Below are 25,310 nucleotides of genomic sequence, written 5' to 3'. Positions count from 1 at the left end.
CCTGGGACTGAAGGGACAGCCACCTCCCCTTCCCACTCACCAACTCTAAGCCTCTTACCTTCATGGTGGGAGGCGCAGTAAGAGGAGGGGACAGCGGCCGGTCTGGGAAGGTCACATCCGAGCTGTTGGCCAGCTCCTGCTTCCTGTGAAGAGGCCACAGAACACAGAAGACATGAGTCAGGGCCTGAGCCATTCCCTCTCTGCCAAGAGCAGCTGGGCATGAGGACCCGGTCTAACACACACTGCGTGAAACCAGAGTGGAATGTATCCTCTGCTGGAATGTCCTAAACCCTCCAGTGGGGCTATTCCACATGTGGTTCCTGCACCAGCCACGTGGGCATCACCTGGGAACTTGTTAGAAATGTAAATGCCCAGGTGCACGCCAGAGTCTCCAGCGACGGGGCGAGGAAGCTGGGTCTTACGATCCCTCCAGGCGACTATGATGTCCACTGATGTACCGGGGCCACCACTCTTAAGACATACGGGACCCACAACACCTAAGGGCCTCCAAGGCACCAACAAATGCTTCAAGGCATCAAAATAAACTAACTGTTTTACCACAACAGCAAAGTTTGACACAGTGGAAAATAACTAGGCCCTGAAACTGTAGCAATTACGGTTTATCTTCAAGTTTTTTCATTTGGCAAAATTATAGGGGTTAGCAAAATACTCTACATGTATACGTTTAGTAGATGTATTTCAAAATACATTTTAATTAAGGACCAGCAAAAAGACAGAGACAGAAGAGGAGCATAAACATTTGTGATTCATCCTTCCTGGGTACCCTTTGCCCCTTCCCCCCGCCCCCCCCCCCCCACCCCACACACACACCAGGGCCAGAGAGCTGACCTCCGGAGGATGGGGCTGCCTGCTGTGTAAGCTGCAGGTAGAACTTATTTTAGTTCACGTGGGCTAGGACCATGGAGAAGCAGCTAAACAGAGTTATGTCACCATGACAACATGACTGTGACAAGTTCACTGCTCTCACACACTCCCCACTTGCCATCTGGCCCTTGCCGGTGACCAGGGAGTGCTAGTTCGCAGTCTCATCACCAGGCACGATGTTTGCAGTGAGATAAGTCTCCGGAGCAACGATTGATTATGCAACAGGGCCAGCTGGGCAGAACCTGGGGGAGCCCCAGACGAGGGACTATGGTGTCCTGGACGTGCCCTGGCTATCTCCCGGGACAGCAGCGAGAGGTGAGGATATGACAAGCCCAAGAAGACCAGGCTGAGCCATCAAAGCTCCCAACTCTGCTGCCGTCTCCTTCTCTAGAGCTCCACCCTGAAGCAGCCAAGAGAGTCAGCCTGACACCTGGGTCACACTTAAATGACCAAAGTACCCCCACTGCCACCTTGACAGAATGCTTCTTGTACTTTGCAGCCCACATCTCGCCAACGGGGATCACAGCCCCAACCCCAAGCCTCCTTCATGAGAGAGGCCCGGCCTCCCCACAGAGCCTGGCCTACCTGCCTTTCCAGAGGCAGCCCTTGCCCTGAGACCCACACACCACCCCAGCCTGGCTCCCCTCAGCCCAGAGGGCAGGCCCAACCTAAAAGAAGACAGGCCAGGTGCCACGGGGCCCTGTCTCCCCGGCACGACCCCTGCCTGCCCCCGCAGCTGGCCATGCCTCATCCTCATCTAGGCAACCAGGGAAGGAGACCGCGTGAACGTCTTGGCAGAGGATCCATATGACCCCATTGACCTCAGCCTGCCAATGCCCCTTTCTGATCCTCCGTCTGCCTTGCCCCTCCTGTCTTCCTGAACCCAGTCTCTCTCTGAGGGCAGGAAAGGTGGGGGACCCCCTCCCTCCGAGTCCAGACTATAACCGGCCCAAGAACCAGCAGGGCCACGACTCAGCACATGTACGTGTGTGCGTGCACACACGCACACACACACACACACGTGAGGAATGCATGAGGCTCCTTCCACCTCTCAGAGCCACCGCCTCCCCGTTATGGCCTGGAACCGGTGTGGGGTCCAGCCCAGCTGCTCTGGCCCTCACCTGCCTGTGGACCCCACAGAGCTGCGTCCCAGCACAGACTCACCCCCTCCGGTCACTCTGCCTTTTCCCCTGCAGCCTCTGCTCCGTCCTCAATGGGCCCAGCCTCTGAGAGCCACGGTGGGGGAAAGGGAGTGGCGGGAGGGAGATGATCAAGGATGGGGGCACCACCCTCGGGTCCCCTCAGGTGAGAATGGACAAGGGCTGCTCCCCTTGGGGCCTGGCAGCCAAGGAGGAAGAAGCATGCAAGGAAGGCAGAGGAGGCAAGCCCCCTACCCAAAGTCTACAGGGCTGTGCAGGGGGTTAGCTGAGGACCTCTGGACTAGTCCCCTGGAGGGAGCTGTGGCAAACTTGCCTGACAGCAGTCCTGGCTCTCCAGACACACTAATCCCAGAGGAGGGCAACACTGGCAGGTCAGCTGGTCAAAGGACGCTCAGATACACAGTCACACTGTCCACTTCTCTCCCTAAGGTCCTCAACGTCCCCTCCCCTGGGACCAGAGCAGATGTGATTATTACTCAAGGTCCCTGAGTCTCAGGCAAAGGACCACTGCCCCCAACGCTCCCTGGGCTGAGCCCCCCTTCCCTGCACCAGCCCGTTTTCCCTGGATGCTGGAATAAGCCCCTGGGACCAGTCTCCAGGGAGTGGTGAGGACAATTTGTGGGGAACACAGGGCGTCTTCCAGCCAGAAGGATTTCCTGAATGATGTCTGGAGCCTGGAAAGTGCTGGAGCAGGAATGGGCACCAGGGGCTAGCAGCTTTGCACCAGTTCTGGGCTCTTCCGAGATACCAGATGCGATGCCTGGGTAGGTAGAAGGCAAGACTGCTGCTCTCAGAAAGATCCGAAGTCAGAGTACACCCAGGACCTTGGCTGCAAATCGACCCTTCACTGATCAGTATATATACACGGCTCAAGTGGCCTATGGGAGGGGAGGGGACGTGTGTCCCCTCCCCCACGCTCAACTCCGAGGAGCCAAAGGTACTTAATCAAGAGCCAACCGCCTCTTATGGGTTGAAACACGTCCCCCCCAAACAATATGCTGAAGTCCTAACCTCCAGGCCCCATGAATGTGTCCTTATTTGGAGATGTAATCAAGAGATCATCAGGGCCGTCCCTTAATTCAATCTGGCTGGTGTCCTTACGAGAGGAGAAGGCGGCCATGTGAAGACACAGACACAGGGAGAACGCCACATGACAATAGGGGCAGAGACTGGAAAGAGGCGGCAGGAACACCGAGGGTTGCCAGCCACCGCCAGAAGCTGTAGGAGGCAAGGAAGGAGTCTACCCCAGAGGCTGCAGAAGGAGCAGGCCCCTCTGACACCTTGATTTTGGACTTCTAGCCTCCAGAATAGAGACAACAAAGGTTTGTTGTCTTAAGTGCAGGTCCGTGGCACTTGGTTACAGCAGCCCCGGGAGACAAATGTGCTACCCAAGTCCCAGGTGCTAGCCTCGGCCTTGTAATTGGAGGACCAAAAACAAAGACGATGAAATCCCTGCTTCAGCGTCATCACCCCAGCCATGGTCAGCTGGGTTCAACCTCGTCCTGCCCCCGCCCTCACAACCAAGGACATTCGTTTGGGAGCCACCCTCCCAGGGACAGCCAGGCCCAGCCCAGTCACCAGCTGGTACTGTGATAAGACGAGTAAGAACTTCGGTGCTCAGCGCCATTCCAGCCGAGAGAACTGGCAAACAAATCATACATAAGTCGGTGAAAGTGACACGATTACACCAAGAGATAACCTTCAGTCTGCTCTCATTTATTAGAAGCATAAGGCAAATTATTAGCAGAGGTGGTATCCTTACTATTACTTATAACAACTTTCTTGTGACCCACGGTGATCCTGACATTATCACAGCACTGAGTCTGAAACTGCCTCACTGGCCAAGCCAGCTGAATGCTCATACACAGCTCTGATGACATGGGACCCATGGGGTGGGGGTGGGGGGGGGGGGGTGCCGGGGAGAACAGAGAGGCGGCAGACAAGGGAGGAAGAAGATCATACAGACAGCTAAAAGAGAAAGGTGGTAAAACAGGCAGGAATGGGAGGGTCAGGGGCCTCCTCCAGCCTCCGGGGGTCCTGGAGGTGCTACCCACGCAGCATCCCTCTGCCCCAAAACCACCTGCCACTGAGGGTCTCTGCTCTGGGATTCCTTCCCCAGAAGCATGGGCGATCCTGGGGCAGCTGGGAGAGGGCCTGGCTGGCTTTAGCCAAATGCAAACCTCTGGAGGAAGTGATCAGAGAGCCTTTGGGAGAAGCTGAGAAAGCCAGGAGATGGGTCACCAGATGGGACTGTTCACAGGGCACTGGACACACCCCAGGTGGGGGCCCTACTTACAGTACCCTGGCCTCCAGCTCCTCCCTATCCAGCTTCGATTTCTCTACCCTAGACCATTTGAGGCCACCGCAGCCGCCATGTCCCCCACACTTCTATGAAAGTGCCCTCCACTAGGGATCAAGGGACTCCCAGGTTCCAGTCTGGCTCCACCCACCACCCCACTGCATGACCTTGGGTAGGTTACCTCACTTCTCCACATCTGCAAAGATGGGGGTGATGATGTTCTGAGGAATTAAATGTAATGGCCGTGAAATAAAACATAAAATCCTATACAAACGTAGACTATTGTTATTTTCATCACATTTATTGTTACTATAACCCAGAAAATGGTGATCTGGTCTCCGAGTAGAGAGAGAGAAGTGAGGGTCCAGGACTGTCTAATGTCTCTGAAAACATTTCTGGCATCTCAAATAAGCACCCATGCTAGCCCCAGGGAACTACGCTCAGGAGCATAACCACTGGTTAATAATCAACAACAGGAAAACCTTTCACCTATCAGCAGATGGCTCTGGGGCCAGGTTTAAGCCTTCCTCTGGAAGAGAGTTCTCCCAAACCCACAAACCCCCTCTGCATCTCTCGCCCCACCAGGTCCCCAGCCACCCAGCCATGCTTGGCTGGGTTTTCTCCCCTTTTCCAAATAGCCAAGCTAGAGGAATGCAGACAGTTGGCCACTATAAGAAGCTTCCCGGGAAAACGCAACCAAAAAGGAATGAGGCGTACCATTCACAACAGCCAAAAGGTGGAAAGAACCCCGTGTCCGCACTCAATGAATGAATAAACAAAATGTGGTCTGTGGATGGAGTATTATTCAGCCATAAAAAGGAACAAAATACTGGCCTATGCCACAGCGTGGATGAGCTTCGGAAACATTACGCTACGTGAAAAGACGCCAGACACAAGAGGCCACATGTTCTATGATTCCATTTACATGAAATGTCCAAAACAGGCACATCCAGAGACAGAAAGTAGACTAGCAGTCACCAGGGGCAGACAGAGAATGGAGAGGAACGGGGGGTTTCTTTCCAAAGCGATAAAAATGTTCTGGAACCACATGCTGGTGACAGTTGCACAACTTTGTCAATACACCAAAAAGCATTGGGTATAAAAGGGTGAACGTTATGGCATGTAGATTAAAACTGAATTTTTAAAAGCGAACAAGAGAGAGGGGCTAACTGGACTCCAGTTCTGTCACTTCTGCTTACCTTCCTCTCCAGCTGCCCTTTGGTGCCCGCAGGGCCCCGGGCCGCGCAAGCTCTGGCTGTGCGGCAATGCTTCAGACACTGACTGGGATCCCAGCCACGCCCTTCGTCCCACTCCCAGCCCTCAGGAGTACCTGCACTGTCACTGATTTGGAGAGATCTTCTGAGTTCTAGCTGATCACATTTCCCCATCCTATACAACCAACTAAACCACAAACAATAGGAAATAACATAATATAAAAGATTCATGAGAAATCGTCGTAAGAATCAGACACAATGAGAGGAAAGAAGAATTAGAAGCCTGACGAGCTGAACCTCAAAGTCTCAGTCTCTCTGCTTTCTCATCTGCAGAATGGGCGGGCTAACTCCCAACGCCCGTTTTCTGAACAGGACTCAGAAAATTGTGTTCAACTCTTCGAGGGCTAGTGTCTTGACAGTTTTTATGGTGGCAGATACTTATGTGGTCCCTGCGTAAGGCGGGCCAGGGGGACGGATGAGCAGGGGACATCAGGCTGGGTGCAGGCTGAGGTCCATACCCAGAGGAGTCTGCCTTGCCGGCTACAGAGACCCCAGACCCAGCACACAATCACATAACCCTCATTCTAGCAGAAGCAGTGCTGGGGCATCCCCATGGTTGGAAGCACCTTGAGAGGCTCCGTGCAGGCATGGCCGGTCACCCGGGCAGCAGGCTGGATGGAGTAGAGAGAACCAGGCTCTGGCCTCAAGCAAGGCAGGTGGGCAGTGTGTACAGTAAGATCAAAAGCACCGGCTTTATGGCCCAACAAGCCTGGATTTGAATTCCAGACCTACCGATTAGCTATGTGACCCTGGTCAGGTCACTTCATCTCCATGCCCCTCAGTTTCCACATCTGTAAAATGGTGTAACTATACCCACCTCACCAGTGGCCTGAATAAGCCTGTAAAGCACTTAGCACAGTGCCTGGCACACAGCAAAAACATGATACCTGGCCACTGTCGTTGTTGCCAAGGCAGCCATCAAATGAGGGGGGAGGGAGTGGGCGCAGGGGAGGGGGGTCAAGGCAGAAAGTGAATCCGAGCACAGAGAGGAGGCAGGGACAGCTTCAAACCTGGGGGAACTCGGATACCCACGTACTTTGGACCCTAAGCTTGGGAGGCAGGGACAGGAGAGCCCAGCCACTGTGTGGGGGCCACCAGGCTCTTGGCACATGCGCATGGCTTGATTCTAAGCCCCAAAGGGACAGACGGAGAGGTGAGGGAGTTAATGTCTGTCCTGTGCTGGGGCCGACGTGGAAGCGGAGAAGAACAGAGCCCCACCAGGCTGGCGGGGAGGCGAGGGGACACAAGGGGACACAGGATTCGGGAGTGAGAGGTGTCAGCAGGCGAAGGGAGTGAGTCCCAGTGCCCCACCGGTTCCCCTTGAGAAGAGCAGGCACTGCTCACCTGGAAGCATCTGGCATGGTTGACTCTGGTGTCACGTCCCATCCCCGTGCACACTCTAATTGGTTCCTGGAGATTCGGACCCCAACTCTGGACCTTTGATGACTCAAAATTCCCCAAGGATGCAAAATGGCAAACCCCCGCCCCCACCATGCACACCCAATCCTGGGGTTCATGGACACAGACCAGCAGCCCTGGGAGAAACCATTAGAAACCATTCAACAGCCTAATCACACTGACAAGGACATCGAGGCCTGGAGAAGCAAGGGGAGGTGCCCAAATCCCACAGGCAGCCTCTCTCCTGTTCTCCAGAGAGTGCAGTTCCCAAATCACCTCAGCACGAGTGTGCAAAAAGTGAGCAGGTCACACCTCAGGAAGAACCTATCAGGAGGCACAGCTGGTTTAGAGACGCATATTTGTAAAGCATGAATGTCGGGGTGCCTGGCTGGCTCAGTTGGTAGAGCATGCAACTCTTTTTTTTTTTTTTCTAAGATATTTAAAACAAATCTCCACAGCCAACGTGGGGCTTGAACTCATGACCCCAAGACCCCAAGACCAAGAGTTGCACGGTCTACCAACCGGGCCAGCCAGGTGTCCCAGAGCATGCGACTCTTGATCTCGGAGTCATGAGTTCAAACCCCATGTTGGGCATAGAGCTTATTAAAAAAAAAAAAAAAAAAAAAAAAAAAAAAAAGGCATGAGCATCAGGGGTCCATCCACGGGGTCTGTGGGTCCCCCATAACGAATGCACTGACAGCAGAACCCAGGGCAGCACAGGAGGTGAATAGGCCACACCCTGGGCAATGAAAGGGGGCTACACATGGGACCAAGGGGAGTTCTGGGTGATACTTCGTGCCTGTAGCTTCAAAGAACACGCTGGCTTCTCTCCAGATGTGTTGAGTGAGGATGGCAAGGAGGGCCCCGAATCCCTCGACTGGGCCAGGGGTAAGGGAAAGGACAGGCACCAGGAGGAACAGGACAGGAGGGTGACCCCGCCCTGGAGACCCGGCTATGGCCCCTGGTTAGGGACAAGTGAGCCTCCTGTATTACATCTCAGAGCTGATGGACCAGCCTACACACACAGGCACATCTCCACACTCCTGGGAAAAGCCTTACCCAACAGACAACTTTTAGGACTGACTGACGCCGTACGGCTCACACATGAGTAAGCGCAGACTCTGAGGGGTGTGGTGTGGGCCCGAGAGTCACGGAGTCAGAAATTTGGGTGTTGGGGGACACCTGGGTGGCTCAGTTAAGCTTCTGACTTTGGCTCAGGTCATGATTTCACAGTTTGTGAATTTGAGCCCCACACTGGGCTGTCTGATGTCAGCACAGATCCTCAGCCCCCCTCTCTTTTTGCCCCTCCCCCCATGCTCGCTCGCTCGCTCTCTCTCTCTCAAACATAAATAAACTTTTTAAAAAAAGGTCATTTAGTGATACAGTAGGAAGAAGAGAAGCTAAAAGGCTGGGTGTCAGAAAACCAAATGATGGGTGCTTCGAACATGACACATCTGAGGAGAAGAACTAGGTTTGTGAAAGGCAGATGATAAAGCGTTCATTCTGGACACACCACAAGTCAGGGGGTCCTGGGAAACCCAGGAGGGATCAGGAAAGTACAGAAGCCTTAGCAGAGAGTCAGCAGTGAGGAGAAGAGAGGTGCAGGTACGCGTGTCATCCAGACTAAACGCGCCGTATCACCTGGAAACAGCTTCCCTCACGTGCTCAGCCTCAGCGCTCAGCCACTCTGCTTGGCACCGTCTGGCCTCAGCTGAAGGAGCCACATCATGGTCAGGGCAAAGATGGCCAGCTCACAGGGTCACGGCCTCAGATAGCTTCAGAACCAATATCACAAACCATGGAGCCACAAAAGCACAGAATATCAGCATTTTCCCAGCCTGTTAGTATTTCATGACCTGGATGCCAAGTACGTGGGGGCTTACTGCATAATTCAGTTTAGCTGCATGGCATGCATCACAACAAAAAATATTTTTTTTAATGTTTATTCTTGAAAGACACAGAGAGACAGAGCGTGAGCAGGGGAGGCGCAGAGAGACAGAGGGAGATACATAATCCGAAGCAGGCTCCAGGCTCTGAGCTGTCAGCACAGAGCCTGACACAGGGCTCGAACCCACGAATCACGAGATCATGACCTGAGCCAAAGATGGATGCTTAACTGACTGAGCCACTCAGGCACCCTAACAAAAAATAATTTTTAAGTAGTTCTCTCTCACTTCTTTTAGGAGAGATAGATATAAATATGGATATGGATACGAACATAGAAGTAGAGACAGACTATATCTGTCTCTGTTGAAACTTCCATGATGAACATATCAGACTGATTACCTGCATTTATTTTGCTTCTTCTAAAGCCCCTTAAAATAACAGTTTTTTTTTTTTAAGTGAGAAAGGACAAGAGCAAATGTAACAGAAGAGGAAAATCCAGCCTACAAAAGATGGCTTGTGCCTGGAAGATGGGCTGGAATGACCCCAGCGGAGTGTTTGATACTTAAGACACAGAGCCTTTGGACAGCCTCCCAACCTGTCACTTCCTCAGCTGCCAGATGACCTTCCCAACCCTCACCACCATAAGAAACTGAGCAACAATCCCTGAGAAAAGACATCTGGACTCCAATGGAAAGGGCAGTTTGCTACCTAATCATCACCCTGCATGGAAGCTCCCAGGTGGCATGCCAGCCCAAGCACACAGTTCCCAATCCACTTCCTAGTGCCTCACTCTTGGGTACAGAGAGACAGCCAAGGATGGCCAGACATTTGAGGAAAGACTCCAGCATCAAGGAGAGATGTCAAAATAATCAAGAGGAACCCGAAGGTAACAGACAATGCAAGGAACCAATGGGGACCCCAAAACACTACTATAAAGTAATATCCCCAGAGAGATAAGACAAGATTTTGTATCCATGACACAAGGAGAGAATGCTATAAAAAAATGGAATGATCAGGAGAGAAAGAGATCTTAGAAAATAAAAACATGGTGTGAAGACTAAGTCAAAGTTCCCAAAAAAAGAACAAGAAGACAAAGATGTGGAAAATGAAAAAGAAAAGATAAAGATAAAAACATGACAGGATCCAATACCTGACCAAAAATGGTTCCAGGAAGAAGTAACGGATAAGAAAGAGAGTTGTGGTAGCTAGTCTCCAAATTTGGCTTCCTGATGAGCATATCTCTTGATGCGGATGCCCGTGTACCTCCCCTTGCCTTGAACCTGTGCTGGCCCTGTAACTCAGTTTGGAACAACAGAATGGGACAGAAATAACATTACTTAACTTCTTCCAAGGCTGAGTCACAGGAACCCTTGAAGCTTCCACCTCGATCTCTAGGAACATTTACTCCAGGGAAAACAGCCAGCATGTAAGAAGTCCAACTATCCTGAGACTACCGTCCTATGGCCAGCCACATGGAGATACAGATACCAGCCAAATTCCAGATGTTCCAGACATCCAGTCCACACCACACACGTGAAGAAACCATTTTGGACATTTCAGCCACAGCAGATGCGACAAGAGAAACCTAGGAACCAAGCCAGAACTGAGGCCCCAGACGTATGGCCCCAGCTGAGCATCCCAGCCATCTCCAGCCATCTGAGCCATCCAGGATGAGGTCTCAGGCATTGTGAAGCAGAGATGAGCCATCCACCTTTGATGTGCCCTACCTGAAATTCTAACCTACAGATTTTGTGCCTAATAAAATGGCTATCCTTTTACCATAACAGGTGCAGTAGGGGATAGAGGGCTCTGGAAGTGAAGCCTCCTGATGAAAAGAACGGAACTAACAGGATATCTAATAGGTGCAAACTCTTGGTAGAAAAAAAAAAAAAAGACTACTCAAGGAATTATGACAATAAATAAAAACAGTAAAACAGAAAAACAAAAGTAAGTACACAGAAAACTATGCTAATGGAAGAAACGCATTAATCACTAACTCCGGGAAAAATAAAAGCTTCTACAAGAAAGGAAATATAATTATAGTGCCCTCCTTGGCTCAACAATAAGCGATTCTTACACAATCATAGTAAGTAAAGCTCGACTATTGAACCAAAAAATGAGGCTAACATAAGGATACACTGCTTACTACGTGGTCCCAAGTCTTGGCAGAATTCCTAGTAGACCCCAGGAGAGAAAAAGCCCCACATCCTCATGCCCAGCATAGGTGTGTGTTAAACCATCCATGTTAAGGAACCACCCAACTATCTGCCGGACTTGGGCTCACCTCGCTAAGCTATCACTCCACCACACTCCCAGACTCTGCCTCTTAACTCTTAACTCTTCTGAATATGTTATTACTCAGGAACATGCCAGTTATAGAGTTTCATCACTGGCTCAAACAACTGAGTCTCGGTGGAGACAGACCATAGAATTTCAGGGTAAATATGTAGTCTTTTCAATGAATAATGCTATTCCCAATCTCTGAAAGCTTCGTTCATTAGAAAGACAAATGCTTGGAGCCGTTTTCCAACACTGAGACAGAGCACGTGGCCCCTTTTCATTCTCGCCCTTTCCTGTGTGTGACCATGGTACATCACCGGGAGATGAATGGCCAGGGCAAGGGGTCCACCTGCAGCCAAGCAACCAAGCATAGCTGACTCAGCCCAGGGGGTCAGGGCTGCGATCTCACCTTACCAACATGCTCCAATCCAACCTCCAGAATCTAATGCCGATGAACCAAACTTGTGGTATCAGCCCTCTTGCCTCCTCCTAGCATTAGCTTCTTTCCCCGGGACATTAGGAAAGGAAGGACAAGATAACTATGCATGCCTCCAGGAACACACTGGAAAACAGGCATGACCCTTGCAGTGTGGTATGACTGGAAGGTTCAGAAAAAGAACTTGGCAACCCAGAGCACACTGGATAACCAAGATCTCCAAGTAATGAACAGAAACTCACTCCCCTGGCCAGGCTCACCTCCTGACTCAGTGAGAACAGAGGGCCTTGATGGGCTGCCCCTGTCCAGGCCGCTTCCCTGGTCTCTGACATGAGCCCTGCCTGCCAGGCCAGCCCCCAGCATAGTGACCGGTACTGAATGAACTAAACGGTGGATAAACAAAATGAGGAGCTCACAGACCCTGAGAGCTGGAGGGCTAAAAGAGCAGCATGGGACAGGCCAGTGTTACCTCCACTGCAATTTGGCTGAGTAGACCAGATTGTTACTTTGACCTCAACTTCCTGCTCAAGAGGCAGAGTAAACCCATTCCCCGCTAGTTTGGTCTAAGTTCATGTCACTCCCTTGATCTTGGATTACTCCTCTGGACGTGGATGGTAAAAATAATAAAAATATCCGTACTTCCTCATCCTCATCATAATCCTAGCTAATATTCATGTAGTACAATGTAAAGCTCTTGACAAGCATTATTTCATTTAATCTTTTCTACAACCCGATGAAGGAGGTACAGAACCATGCTCCCATTTTACACATAAAAAAACTGAGGCTTAGAGAGGTTAAGTGGAAGGTCCTACAGCAAGTAAGTGGCAAAGCTAGGATTCTAAGGGACCCTGGGTGGCAAGTTCTAAATGGCTCCCCACCGCAGTAGCCCTGGTCTCTGAGAGCTGGCGGCTCAGACACTGGAATCATTGGCTAAACTCTGTTGGGAAAAGAGTAGTTCAAGAGCCTTGAGGGTTTCCTCCTAGACCAACGTGATGCCCAAAAGATATGCTGCTTGGGAAGAGAGCCTGACATGAGTTATTTTGGTTCTTGGGTTTTTTTCAAGAGAAAGCTGCTTTTCATTTGCTAACTCCCTACAGAAATATCTTTTAAATACAAATAACCTATCCTGGATTATTTCAAAGGACATTACTGAGGGGCACCTGGGCGGCTCAGTCGGTTGAGCATCTAACTTCAGCTCGGGTTAAGATCCTGCAGTTCGTGGGTTCGAGCCCCGCATCAGGCTCACTGCTGTCAGCATGGAGCCGGCTTCAGATCCTCTGTCCCCCTCTCTCTGCCCCTTCCCCACTTGTGCTCTCTCAAAAATAAATATTTTTTTTAAAAAGGACATCACTGAGTGAGAGGCCATCACTCTATTTCTGAATTGTACATTTTTATTATAAATATCATTACATACTCATTGGGGGAAAAAAATTCAAAGAATCCAGAGGCATCTAATGAAGGAGTCTGGGTGTGGGGAAGGGCCTTGCCACATCTGCTTCCTGCAACCCATCAAGTCAGAGCACGCGAGGCCTCAGGGAGCAGGCCCAGCACCTGCCACAGGGAATCGGGGCTGAGGAGAGGCTGCTGCTTTGGCCCCCCTGCTGCATCATTTCCAGCTGCCCTGGTCACTTAAGTGACAAGCTGATGCATCAACGTCAGTAACACTGGAAGGGTCTGTCCACGGAAATGGCATTATTCTCCCCAGGAGGCACGAGGTCGGCCTCCACAGGCAGCTGGGGCCACTGAGAATTAAAGGCCCCTGCCCAGGGACTCTGTCACCCCCTCCCAGATCTACTCTCTGCCCCAGCTGGCCAGACCAAAGAGTGACAGGAAGAGGCCACATCTAGGCCAGCCACAAAAATCATCCAGCCAATGAGCGCCGCTGAAGCCCGTGGACTCAGAACCTGAGAGCGTGTGGCAGGATGTAGAGGACCCAGAGCCTCCTTCTGCTAGAGGAGGCGGGCACAGCTTCAAGACTTGGGGGGCACCCGGGCCCTTTGCTGGCCTCCAGCGTGCGCCTAAACATTGCCTGGCTCCCGTGGCCACTCAGTCACTATTTGTTGAATGAATTGAAGAGCTTGAGGGCCATGCTGGGCCAGTGCCCCATGAGAAAACATGATGAGAACCTTCCAGCCAGATCCTCCATGAAATGTGTCTAGTTGCAGGCCGGCATGGTAGCTATATATGCTCTGAAGGCCGGGGCCACTTCGTCAGCCCACCCACGCCCAGTCAGCCCACCCACGCCCACGGGGCCCAGGGCCACATTCCTTCACTGCAGGCCCTCAAAAACTAAGACCTTACATTTGCATAATAATTACACTGATGAGGTTTCTTATCACCTTCTCTGCCAAGCACAATTCTGTGAGGATGATCAGGACAAGGAGATGTTTTCATCTACATAAATGAGTCAGCTGAGGCTTGGGAAACATAGCCAGTTCTTGGAGGGAACCCAGAACTCTAAACTCAAGAAGTCTGACTCCACAATCTGCGGTCCGAGCTATCCCGTTCATGCACCGAGTGAATGAACAGGCCACCGAAGCAAAGAATAAAAGCGAAGACAGCTGCAGCCCCTCTGCACCACCACCACCCCCTGCCCCCTCCGCCTTTGGGCAGCAAAACATGGACTGGCTGAACTTCACCTTCCCTGTTCCATCAGGGTCCAGCCCTGTGAGCAGGGTTCTCACTTGCAGTGCAAACTCCAAGCTCCTGAGGAGGACACCTAGTGTGCTCCTTGCAACCCCCCACACCTCCCACGGTGCTGAACAATAAATTCCCTCGGCAGAGCAAAGGACATGGCCAAGGACATGGCCGTGTGCTTGTCAGGGTAGCACCTGCTGCTGCTGCAAGGTTCACCTGGGTAGCTGGGAACACAATGAGCCATCATTGGGCGGAGGTGCCCCCCCCCCCCCCCCCAGCAAATCTGACCTCCAGTCCCCACGCTCTCCCTGGAGAGAGGAGAACAGGCAGAGGTCCAGTCGGCCAAGAAGCCCACAGGCCAGGGGTGACTGCAGCAGACCGTCTGGCTTTGCCACCGCTCAAAGGTTAGTGATCTCTGGCCCCCTGCCTGTCCTTTCTCGGTCCCTCTCTGGACTGGAAGGTGAGCAGAGGGCCACCCACCCACGTATCTGGGTCAGAGCCTCTGAGGCCTGACAAGGCCCCGGGCCACACGGCAGTGCCCTGGGATTCTCCTCCAGTTGTCCCAAGCCACATAAACAGAGCTAATGCCCAAAGCTCAAAAGCCAGCTCCCAAGGGAGGCAGAGGCTTTATCCTGCTTGGAGCTGCACACGGAACAGATGAATGGGATTTTTTTTAAGGTGTTTGTTTTGCAGATTTACAGAAGGGGGTTGGGGGCAGGGGAACCCGGCAGAGAGGCAGAGGATGAAAAGGGAGAGAGAAAAGAGAGAAAAGGGAGGAGAGAGGAGAAAGAAAAGGGAAGCTGCTGCAAGCTTTTAGATCGAAAGACACTTCCCTCCTTATCTAGGCCAAAATCCATCATTAAAAGGCTGCAGAGCTGGAGAAACCCCAGTAGGTCAGGTACACCCAGAGGCGGGGCCTATGACAAGAACGTCAACAAGAACCACACAAAGGGCTGGGCCAGGTCTTTCTGGGTCCTCCGGAACCCTGACAGAAGGGTCAAGAATGGAGGAAACCTGTGAGCTCTCCCTGGGTGTCCCTGGAGGAGCAGCAGGGAATTTCACGTGGAGTGACCTATACACAGGAAGTGCTTTTACCCTGAGGCTGGGGACCCCAGAAAAGGCTCCACGTCCTCAGAGCTGCCAGTCCAGTCCTGGACTGGTCCCCACAGGTTCACACCCTCCCCCAAAAAGCCACTCTCTCCAGCTCCCCAGCCCCACCCACGTGGTCTCCTGGAGACCTGGAAATGAAGAAGGATGGAGGTGATCCAGATCAGGGGGCTCCGTAACCCTGCGCCTCCCTCAGAAGAGGGGCTACCTGAGACCTCTCTTCACCCTCCCCTCCAAGCCCGAGGATTATATCAGGCACAGCCATGGGAAGGGCCATCCGTAAGAGCACAAAGAGCTCCAAAGGCCCATTTCTCCTCCTCAGGAATCTAGTGTTCGGGTGAGTATTTATAAAGCACCCATCATGTGCTGGCGCAGAGCTAGCCTGCAGGGATATCATGTGAGTAAGTCACGCCTGACCCCCTCTTCCCCACCCAAGGCCTCAGTGCATCTCACTAAGTCTTCACCACCTCCCAAACTGGTCTCTTCTCTCCACCCCACTGTCACCTGGTCACCTATCAATCTCTCACCTGGACAACGGCCACCCCATCCTAACCCATCTCCGTCCACCACACCCCTCAATCTATGCTCCAGACACAAGGATCTTTCTAAAGTGAAAAGCTGATCACACCCACCAGGATAACCATAATTTTAAAAAATAATAATAAATAACAAGTGTTGGCAAGGACGTGAAAAAACTGGAACCCTGTGCAATGCCAGTGGGAATGTGTAACCACGCAGCCTCTTTGGGAAACAACGGGCAGCGTATCCTCCGAGAGTTAAACACGGAGTCAGCACACGAGCCAGCAATTCCACTCCTAGGAACATACCCCGAAGAAGTGAAAACACGGGTTCAAACAAAAACTTGTGCACAAATGCTCCCAGTAACACTACTCACAATAGCCAAAATGTGCAGATGACCCAAACGACCAACCACAGATGAATGGATAAATAAAATACGCTATGTCCTTTAAAAGGACATTAGTATAATAAGCCGTTAAAATGAATGATGTCCTGGGGCGCCTGGGTGCCTCAGTTGGTTAAGCGTCCAATTCTTGATGTCAGCTCAGGTCGTGATCTCGTGGTCGTGAGATCGAGCCCCACTTTGGGGTCTGCACTGACAGTGCATGGCCTGCTTGGGATTCTTTCTCTCCCTCTCTCTCTGCCTCTCCCCCGCTCACATGCACACACTCTCTCTCTCTCAAAATGAATAAACTTAAAAAAAAAATGTTTTTAAAGGAACGATGTACTAACATAGGCTAAAAGACAGAGAAAACACGATGCCAGGTGAGAGAAGCCCATCACAGAAGACCACATATTATAGGATTCCATCTAAGTGAAATGTCCAGAATAAGCAAATCTGGAGACAGAGGGCAGATTGGTGGGTGGTTAGGGGTGTAGAGGGGAAAGGGAGAGACTGCTACCAGGGACGGGCTTTCTGTTTGGTGATCAAAAATAATGCCACCGAACTGTACACATCAAAATGGCTACAATGTAAGTTCTATGTGTATCCACCACAATGAACAGAAATGAAAGTGGAAAATTAGTGCAAAGTAAATGGCGGCACCCTCCTTTCAATGGCTCCCCTCCACCATTAGGACCAAACCCAACTCTTTAACATGCCCTCAAGAGCCCCTTGTCTTGGACCCACCCAACCTCATCTCATCCCTCTCACGTCCCCTCCTCACCTGCCCCCCAGCCCACAAAACCTGCCCGTTCCTCTACTGAGCCACCTGTCACTCCCACCACAGCCCTCCGTCCAGACCTTTCTCCTTGCCCACACCCCCTCTCCAGACTTGCCAGAATGTCCCTTCCTGGAGATGGCATGCCCACCCTGGGTCAGGCCCCCTGTGCTGTCTGCTGCCACAGCACAGCCTCCCGTGTCACAGCACCCAGCCCCTCCACCGCAACCACCCGCTCGATCCCTGTCTTCCCCACCCGACTGAGCGCTCCGTAAGGGGAGGGATCAGGCCTGCCTCATCCCCACTGGGTCCTCAGCACCTACCCAGCCTCAAGGACCAAAGAGCAACGGGGGACATGGATGAACAGATGGACAACACCCCCAGGGGGTTTACAGCCAGGCTCAGAGTGGAAAAGTGAATGGATGAGAGACCGGCTTGAACGTATGGGCACCAGTGGGGGTGTGATTCAGAGCAAGAGAGATCATGGGGACTGATCTAAATGGCAGGAGAGGGCTCAAGCCAAGGAGAGGGCTGGAGGAGGAAGCAGGACCATGAACGTGAGAAGTGTTTGGAAGTGGGGCCAAGCCAGGCGCTTGCAGGGGAGCGGGGAGGGAGGGAGTGGGCAAGTCCAGTGCCCATCCTGACTGTGCACACCCTCTGGAGAGAACTATTACAACTCTATAGCCTCTGGGTTCGGCATGTTATACACAACATCTCACTGACCCTCACAACCACGGCTATTATTACCCCATCATGCAGGTCCAGAGAGGTGCGGTGCCTTGCTCCAGTTCGCCTGGCTAAGTGGGATCTGAGACTAGGTTCGCCCAAGTCCACGCTGGGGGTCCAAGGCAGCAGAACCCCCAAATGTTCCAGGACAGGCCCATCAGGACAGCTGCACCAAAACTGGAGGATGTCCTGCCTTCTTGAGAACCAGAACTGTCTGGCTTCCTCCATGTGCCCTGGACTGGCCACTGCCTTCAGGGAAAAGGCTCCTGCACATTTTCTTTGTGAGGCTATTAAACCCCCAAGGTCAGGACAGTATTGAATGAGCCTAGTGAAGAAAAACATCTGCCCCACATCCAATCAGGTATCTTAACCCAATGCCCTTGCCTTGGCAATCCATCTTTCATGGCAATAATACAACTTCCAGAGAGTAGGGGTCCCCACAGCCCTGACCACCTTCAATGCACCCTCTCCCTACTCAGTCTTACCCACACTGGGGCTGCGTTTGCTGTCCCTATGAGGACCCGCAATTGTCTGTCTCCTGCTCGGGCCTCTCCTGTCAGCTACAGACCCCACTGCCAACTGAACATCTACACTTGGGGTCTCACAGCACCTCAAAATCAACATGCCCATAAGTGACCCCATTTCCCCCAACCTGTTCCTCCTCCCAAGTTCTGTCTCCCAAATAAAGGCACTGAGCACCCTGACTCTTCCTCCTGCCTTATGCCTCACATCCAACCCCTACTACTCAAGCTGTGTCGTGGACCAGCAGCAGGACGTCCCCTGGAAGCTGGTCTAAATGCAGTTTCTCAGGCCTACCCCAGACCTGCCAATGGGAATCTGCAATTTGACAAGATGCCCAGGTGACGTGCACAGACAGTAAAGTTTGAGAAGCGCAGCTCCAACAATCAATGATCCCTTCATTCTACCTGCTACATTTTTCCCGGGTCCGTCGATGTCCTTCCATCCCCCTCCACCAGCATCCCGAAGCCACTGACATCTTCCTAACCAATCTCCACAATCCCACTCTTGTCCCACTCCAATAATTTCTCCCCAGGAGCTCCAGTGACCCTTCACAATGTAAATCTGATCATATGAGCCACATAAAGCCTTGAAATGTCATCCTATTACCCTCCCTATGAAAACCAAATGTGATTCGTTCATTCCTGTTGAGCATCTTCAATGTGCCAGGCATCGTTCCAGGCCACAGAGAGAGAACAGTGAACAAAACAGACAAAAACCTCTGCCCTCTTGGAGCTCATATTCTAGTGGAGGAAAGAGATAATCAACACCTAATAACATAAAAAGTTTAAATATGAGGTATATCAAGTGATGGCAAATGCCACGAAGAAAAATAAAGCAGAGAACAGTTTGCAAATTTAAACAGGGTCATCAGAGAAGACCTCGATGAGAAGATGACATCTGAGAGAAGACCTGAAGGGAGTGAGGAAGCAAGTGGTGAGGGTGTCTGGGGAAAAGCATTCCATGTAGACAGAACAGCAAGGGCAATGGTCCTTAAGTAGAAGCATACCTTAATTAGTCAAGAAGTCTCAAACAGGCCAGTGTGGCCAGTGCAGACAGAGCCCAGAATAAAGAACAGGGGCTGAGGGCAGAGAAATCATGGGGGAAAGAAAGAAAGAAAGAAAGAAAGAAAGAAAGAAAGAAAGAAAGAAAGGAAGGAAGGAAGGAAGGAAGGAAGGAAGGAAGAAAGAAAGAAAGAAAGAAAGAAAGAAAGAAAGAAAGAAAGAAAGAAAGAAAGAAAGAAAGAAAAAAAAAAAAGAAGAAGAAGAAGAAGAAGAAGAAGAAGAAGAAGAAGAAGAAAGGAAGGAAGGAGGAAGGAAGGAAGGAAGGAAGGAAGGAAGGAAGGAAGGAAGGAAGGTAAGGAAGGAAGAAAGAAATTACAGGGAACAGATCATGTAGGGCCCGTGGCCATGGTAAGAACTTTGGCTTCTACTATGAGGAAACAGGAAGCCATAGAAGGCAGAGTTGTAAGCAGAACAGAGATGTGATCTGACTGACAGATTCAAAGGATCATTCAGACTGCAGTGTTGAAGAACCGTAAGGGGGCAAAGAGTGGCAGGGAGCAGGGAGGCCAGTGAAAAAGTCACCTTGAGGCATCTGGGTGGCTCAGTCAGTTAAGCATCTGACTCTTGATTTCGGCTCAGGTCATGATCTCACGGTTCGTGAGTTTGGGCCCCACATCGGGCTCTGTGCTGGCAGCATGGAGTCTGCCTGGGATTCTCTCTCTCTCTCTCTCTCTCTCTCTCTCTGCCCCCTCCCCTGCTTGCATTCTCTCTCTCTCTCTCTCTCTCTCTCTCTCTCTCTGACTCTCTCAAAATAAGTAAATAAACTTTAAAAATAAATAAATACAAATCAAAAAATACAAAGTCACCTCAATAACCCAGAGCGAGATTGAATGTGGGCAAGAAGAATACAGAGAAGTCAAGGGTGAGTCCGAGAATTTGGGCTAAGCAAGTGAGATGGTGAAAGCTACCTAAGGGATGAGTAGGGGGCTAGAGAGAGCACAGGAATTTCACTGTAGAACTGCTCCATCTGGAATGACTTTCAGACACCCAGGTGAACACCAGGAGGGAGACAGAGAATTCCACAATGCATTGGAAGTCAGGGAAGGAGGAGGCGGTGAACTTGCGGGAGACAGAGGGGAAGCGGGAGCGGGAGCTTTCACCAGCAAAACGGAGAAAGCATTCTAAGAAGGAGGGACCACTGAGCTGTGTCAAATGACTCTGAGCTGAGGGCAGAAAGGCAGCCATGTGGCGTCGTGGGGAGCAAAGCCAGAGGTGGTCTTCTGGAAGTTCTGCTGTAAAGGAGAGCGGAGAGCAATAGCTAAAGGCAGATAAGGGGCTGAGGGAGGTCGGGGCTCATTTGTCTGCAATGACTGCCTCATTTTCTCCAGCTTCAAACCTTCCCGCTTGGACCTTTCAGCTAGCTCAGGCTCCGTCCATCTCCGGTCTGAACCTCGGCTGTCCTTTCTCCCTTCTCCTGGCTCACCCCCTTTCCAAGGGCAGGTCATTTGTTCTCCAGCTTCCAGCTCAACCACCTGGGGGCCAAAGGGGGAGGCCAAGGTGAAAGTTAAACTCTCCCTGGAAAATGATAAGAACTCATTGTCCCCAGAAAGGAGCTATAAATTTTTCTGAAATTCCGACCATTCCTCCCTTTGGGTCTAGGATGTTTTCGGTCTTCAAGAGTCTTCATTAAAATGCAAAGGTCCCACCTAGCGAGAGGGGAGGTGGTAAGCCTCCTGTGGCCATCCTCCTTTCCTGCAGAGCTAAACTCACAGGGAGGCCCATGTTTCCTGGGCACCACACTTCATCCCAACCTCTCATTCACCCTCAGAATACAGATTCTTTTATTATCCACACTTCACAAATGACTATCCTGAATCTCTGAGAAATTAAACAATTTATGCACAGTCCCAGGGCTACAAAATCGCAAAGGCAGGATTTGAACCCAGGCCACTTGACTTCAGAGCTCACATTCCATGGAGTTTTTCTGGTTGGTTATTTTTCTGGCTTTTCCACTTTTTTTTCGGTCTGCTGACTTTTTTTTCACTCCTAAAATGGTGGTAAAACATACACAAAATTTACTATTTTGACCATTTTAAAGAATACAGTTCAGGGGCGCCTGGGCAGCTCAGTCGGTTAAGCGTCCAACTTAGGCTCAGATCATGATCTCACAGTTCATAGGTTCAAGCCCCACATCAGGTTCTGTGCTGATAGCTCAGAGCCTGGAGCCTGTTTTGGACTCTGTGTCTCCCTCTCTCTCTTCCCCTCCCCCACTTGCACTCTCTCTGTCTCTCTCTCTCTCTCTCTCAAAAAAATAAATAAATACACACCAAAAAAAATTTTTTTTAAACACTACAATTCAGCAGCTTTAGGTACATTTGCACTGCGTGCAACAGACACTGACACCAGATTTCTGACTCCCAAACTTGTTGATCACTCCAAAAGGAAATGATCTGTTGATTTTTTAATAATACATTAATGTAGTTCAAAAGCCAAATGTATTAGAAGGTATATGGTGAGGGGCGCCTGGGTGGCTTGGCTGGTTAAGCATCAGATTCTTGATTTCAGCTCAGGCAATGATCTCACAGTTTGTGAGTTCAAGCCCCACCGTCAGGCTCCGCGCTGACAGTGTGGAGCCTGTTTGGGATTCTGTGTGTGTGTGGGTGTGTGTGTCTGCCCCTCCCCTGCTCACTATCTCTCTCTCTCAAAATAAATAAACAAACAGTTAAAATGTTTATATATATATATATATATATATATATATATACACACACACACGTATATATATGGTGAAAGGCATTGTCTTATCCTTGTCCCCATGCAGCTCCCCAGCCACCTCATGGAATGGTTTCTACACATCCTTCTGCAGTTTCTTTATGCAAACATAAGCCAACACAAAGATGGAGTCCTATTTTCACCCTTTTTTATACAAAAAAAAACAACAACATATATTGTACACTCCATCCTGCACCTTGCTTTTCTTTACTCAGAATATCTTGGGAGAACTTTACATTGGACCCTAGAAAGGTTCCCTATTCCTTTTTAAGTCACATGGCATTCCAGGGCATGAATCCAGGTGCCCAGTTCTCTACTGATAGGCATTTGCTTGTTTCCAGCATTTTGCTGTTTCAAACAATATTGCAGTGAATGACCTTGTACTATATCGTTCCACACATGTGCAAATATAGATGCGGGATAAATTCTCAAAGGGGGTTCCCTGGGTCGAAGGGACTATACATATGCGTAATGGTGATGGGTGTGGCCAAACTGTACTGCTCATGGGATGCTATCAATTGATCTTTCATTAAATGGGTATGTGAATGAGGGCCCACATGCCCACTCAAAACACTGTGCTACTCCCCCCCCCCCCCCAGGGCTGGAACCAATGCCAAAGCAACTTTTGTCTATGGTTTCTGCCTGGCCCAAGTCACTTTTACCCCTTCATCTGATAATGAAACTCCCCACCTTTACTTTAGGGATCTGCTCCTCTCCCAATGGAAAGGACTCTTATGCTCACAATACCCACACCAGCCACAGGGATGAGCCCTGACTCAGGCTGGGCCAAGCATAAATCCCCACCCAACCCCCATGTAGAGATTAATGCACAGATGGGCATGTGATCCAAACCAATTGGAACTCCTTGGGGTTTGTCTAAACGGAGCTGGTGGAAAGGAGATTTTTTTTCCCCTCTCTGGAGGAAAAAGCATTAAAATGTTAAACCCACAGTGGTCTGTAACCATGGTTTCAACATCGGAGGTAGAGATGGCCCAAGAGAATGAAGCCAACACAAAAAGAGACACAGACACAAGAGACAGAGAGGAACAGAGATTGCTCAAGGTCCTGGATCCAGCTGTCCCTGAGGCCCAGCCCTTTCTACAAATGGGTTATGACAGCCAATACATCCCCCTATTTTGTTTGTTTAATTCAACCTGGGCTTCTGACATTTGCCCCCAAGAGTCCTAATACATTATATCTAAAGTATAATCCCTAGTTTGTTATAATATATAGAAACAGATGTAGATGCAGATGTAAATACACTGTGTGGGAGGGTATGTGTTTAGAGGGAAAAAAGACCACAAAAAAATATATTAAATGTTAATAGTGGTTATCTCTGCAATCCCCCATCTGGGATTGCAGATGATTTTTATTTTAGTCTTTGTACTTTTCTGTGTTTTCCAAATTTTCTGCAAGGAACATGGATTTTAAAAATATAATAAACATTTCTTTTTAAAAAAAATCAGATTGGCAAGAAGCAGCCCAGAAAACGCTCAGAAGAAGGTTCTAAGCCTGTGTGATGGTCAGGAACAGCAGAGATGTCCACCCTGAAGCCTGCTCTCCATGGACAGCACCCCCTGGAATGGCTGCTGCCCAGCTCGCGTCTGGCTGGCAGTCACCGAAGGCATCCATGTTGTGGCCACCAAACCCAAGCCTTCTGTCGTGTGGCCACAGGCTCTGATCTGTGCCCAAAGGTCAGCTCAGAGTCAAGACTCTTCTCTCCACACTCCTACCGGAATCCATGCTGAGCCCCCAGAAGTCCCCACCCACCCACCAGTCCCCTTGGCCTCCAAGGAGAACCCCACAAGACACTGACAAATGCCTGTCCAGGAGTCCACAGCTACAGGAAAGGAAAATGCTGGGATAAAAAGAGAGCTCACACAAGGTGGCCCAGTCTCTCCAGAGCCTTCTCCCTGAGCTGACCTTCCCATCAACACATGACCATTGGAGGAGGGGGATGGGCTTGGACAAGAGAGAGGTCTTGGGGACCGTCAACTTCAGAACCTGTAGAGAAGGATGGGCTGTGGCTTCCCCAAGGCACTCTGGCCCCAAATGTATTTCAGTGCTCATGGAGACAGGACTAGAGCTCCCCCAACCTGGTTACCCCATCTTCAACCAGGGAAACACTCTCTTTTATCTTTTTTTTACATATGAGGGTCTGAATAAGATGTTTGTTCTCTTACCCCTCTAGCCATTTTCAAGTGTGCAATCCAGAGGCTTTCAGTATTATGCAAGCATCACAGCTGTCCATTTCCAGAATCTTTTCCATCATCCCAAACAGAAATTCTGATCCACTGAACAATAACTCTTCCCCACCACCACCCCGAACCCTGTTAACTCTATTCTACTTTCTGGCTCTCTGCTTTTACCTATTCTCAGTACCTCACATAAGTGAGATCAAGCAAATTTCTGTCCTTCTGGCTTAGTGACTTAGCATAATGTGTTCAGGTTCATCCACGTTGTATCGGAATTCCATTCCATTTTGTGACTGAATAATATTTTGTATGGATATACCACATTTTGTTTATCTAGTCACCTGCTGAAGGACACCTGAGTTGCTTCCACTTTTGGCTGTTCTGAATAATGTTGCTATGAACATGGGTGTGCAGATATCCGTTTGAGTCCCTGCGTTCAGTTCTTTTGGGCATATGTACCTAGACGTGGAATTGCTGAATAAGAGCTTTGCTAACACAAATAATTCCAGTTAAAGAACAAGTGAAAATCAGTCATTCATTAGAACTAGTCCCATTTCACAGATAGGGAAACTGAGGGCCACTGTTTGAACACCATGTACATTCAGGATCACATATGGTGCTACTTTCCCTGGGTTTTTCTGTGGGGCTTCAGGCTGCCCCTCTGCCCTGCTGCAGTTACTTCCTTGCTGTCTAGGGGTCCCCACCTCTCATACCTCTGAGATCTCCGCCGGGCCTGAGCTTCCAGCAGGGAGATGGATCATACAGAGCTGCCCCACTCTCAGACAGGACCTTGTGACCAAGAGCATCCATGGCTAGATGGTCAGAGGAAGGAGCAATCTAAATGAAAGGAATCCAGACTTTCTGGGTGGAGAGGCAAATAAGCCCCACAGAGCACCAGCAAAAGAGGATGGGGAAGTATCACTGAACCCCAGAGTTGAGGGCCGACCCCAAGCAAGGTCTGACACAGTCACGCACTGGACTGCCCCAATATCCAGGATAGACTCTGGGGGTGTCTATCCCCAGAAGGGGGTGCCCAAGGAATGTGCTTAGTA

The 25,310-nt window shown here is 50.4% G+C and overlaps 1 protein-coding gene across 12 annotated transcripts in view; it reads right to left on the bottom strand.

Moving 5' to 3' along the window:
* The window catches only part of RAP1GAP2 (RAP1 GTPase activating protein 2), a 224,991-nt gene that overhangs the window by 102,926 nt on the left and 96,755 nt on the right, over positions 1–25,310 (bottom strand). For 10 of the 12 annotated variants that reach the window (XR_009254949.1, XM_058703622.1, XM_058703626.1 and 7 more), the window contains one exon: positions 59–143. The exons of the other annotated variants lie outside the window; for them this stretch is intronic. Coding sequence is in view for 9 of the 10 variants with exons in the window: in XM_058703622.1 (XP_058559605.1) it covers positions 59–143 (85 nt within the window). In the remaining variant the exon portion in view is untranslated. The remainder of the gene's footprint in view (positions 1–58; positions 144–25,310) is intronic. 12 annotated transcript variants of the gene reach the window in all.

This window comes from Neofelis nebulosa, chromosome 16, assembly GCF_028018385.1.
Source record: "Neofelis nebulosa isolate mNeoNeb1 chromosome 16, mNeoNeb1.pri, whole genome shotgun sequence".
Lineage (NCBI taxonomy): Eukaryota > Metazoa > Chordata > Mammalia > Carnivora > Felidae > Neofelis > Neofelis nebulosa.
The sequence above is the reverse complement of the archived record's forward strand: the minus strand, read 5'-3'. Positions and strand labels throughout refer to the sequence as shown.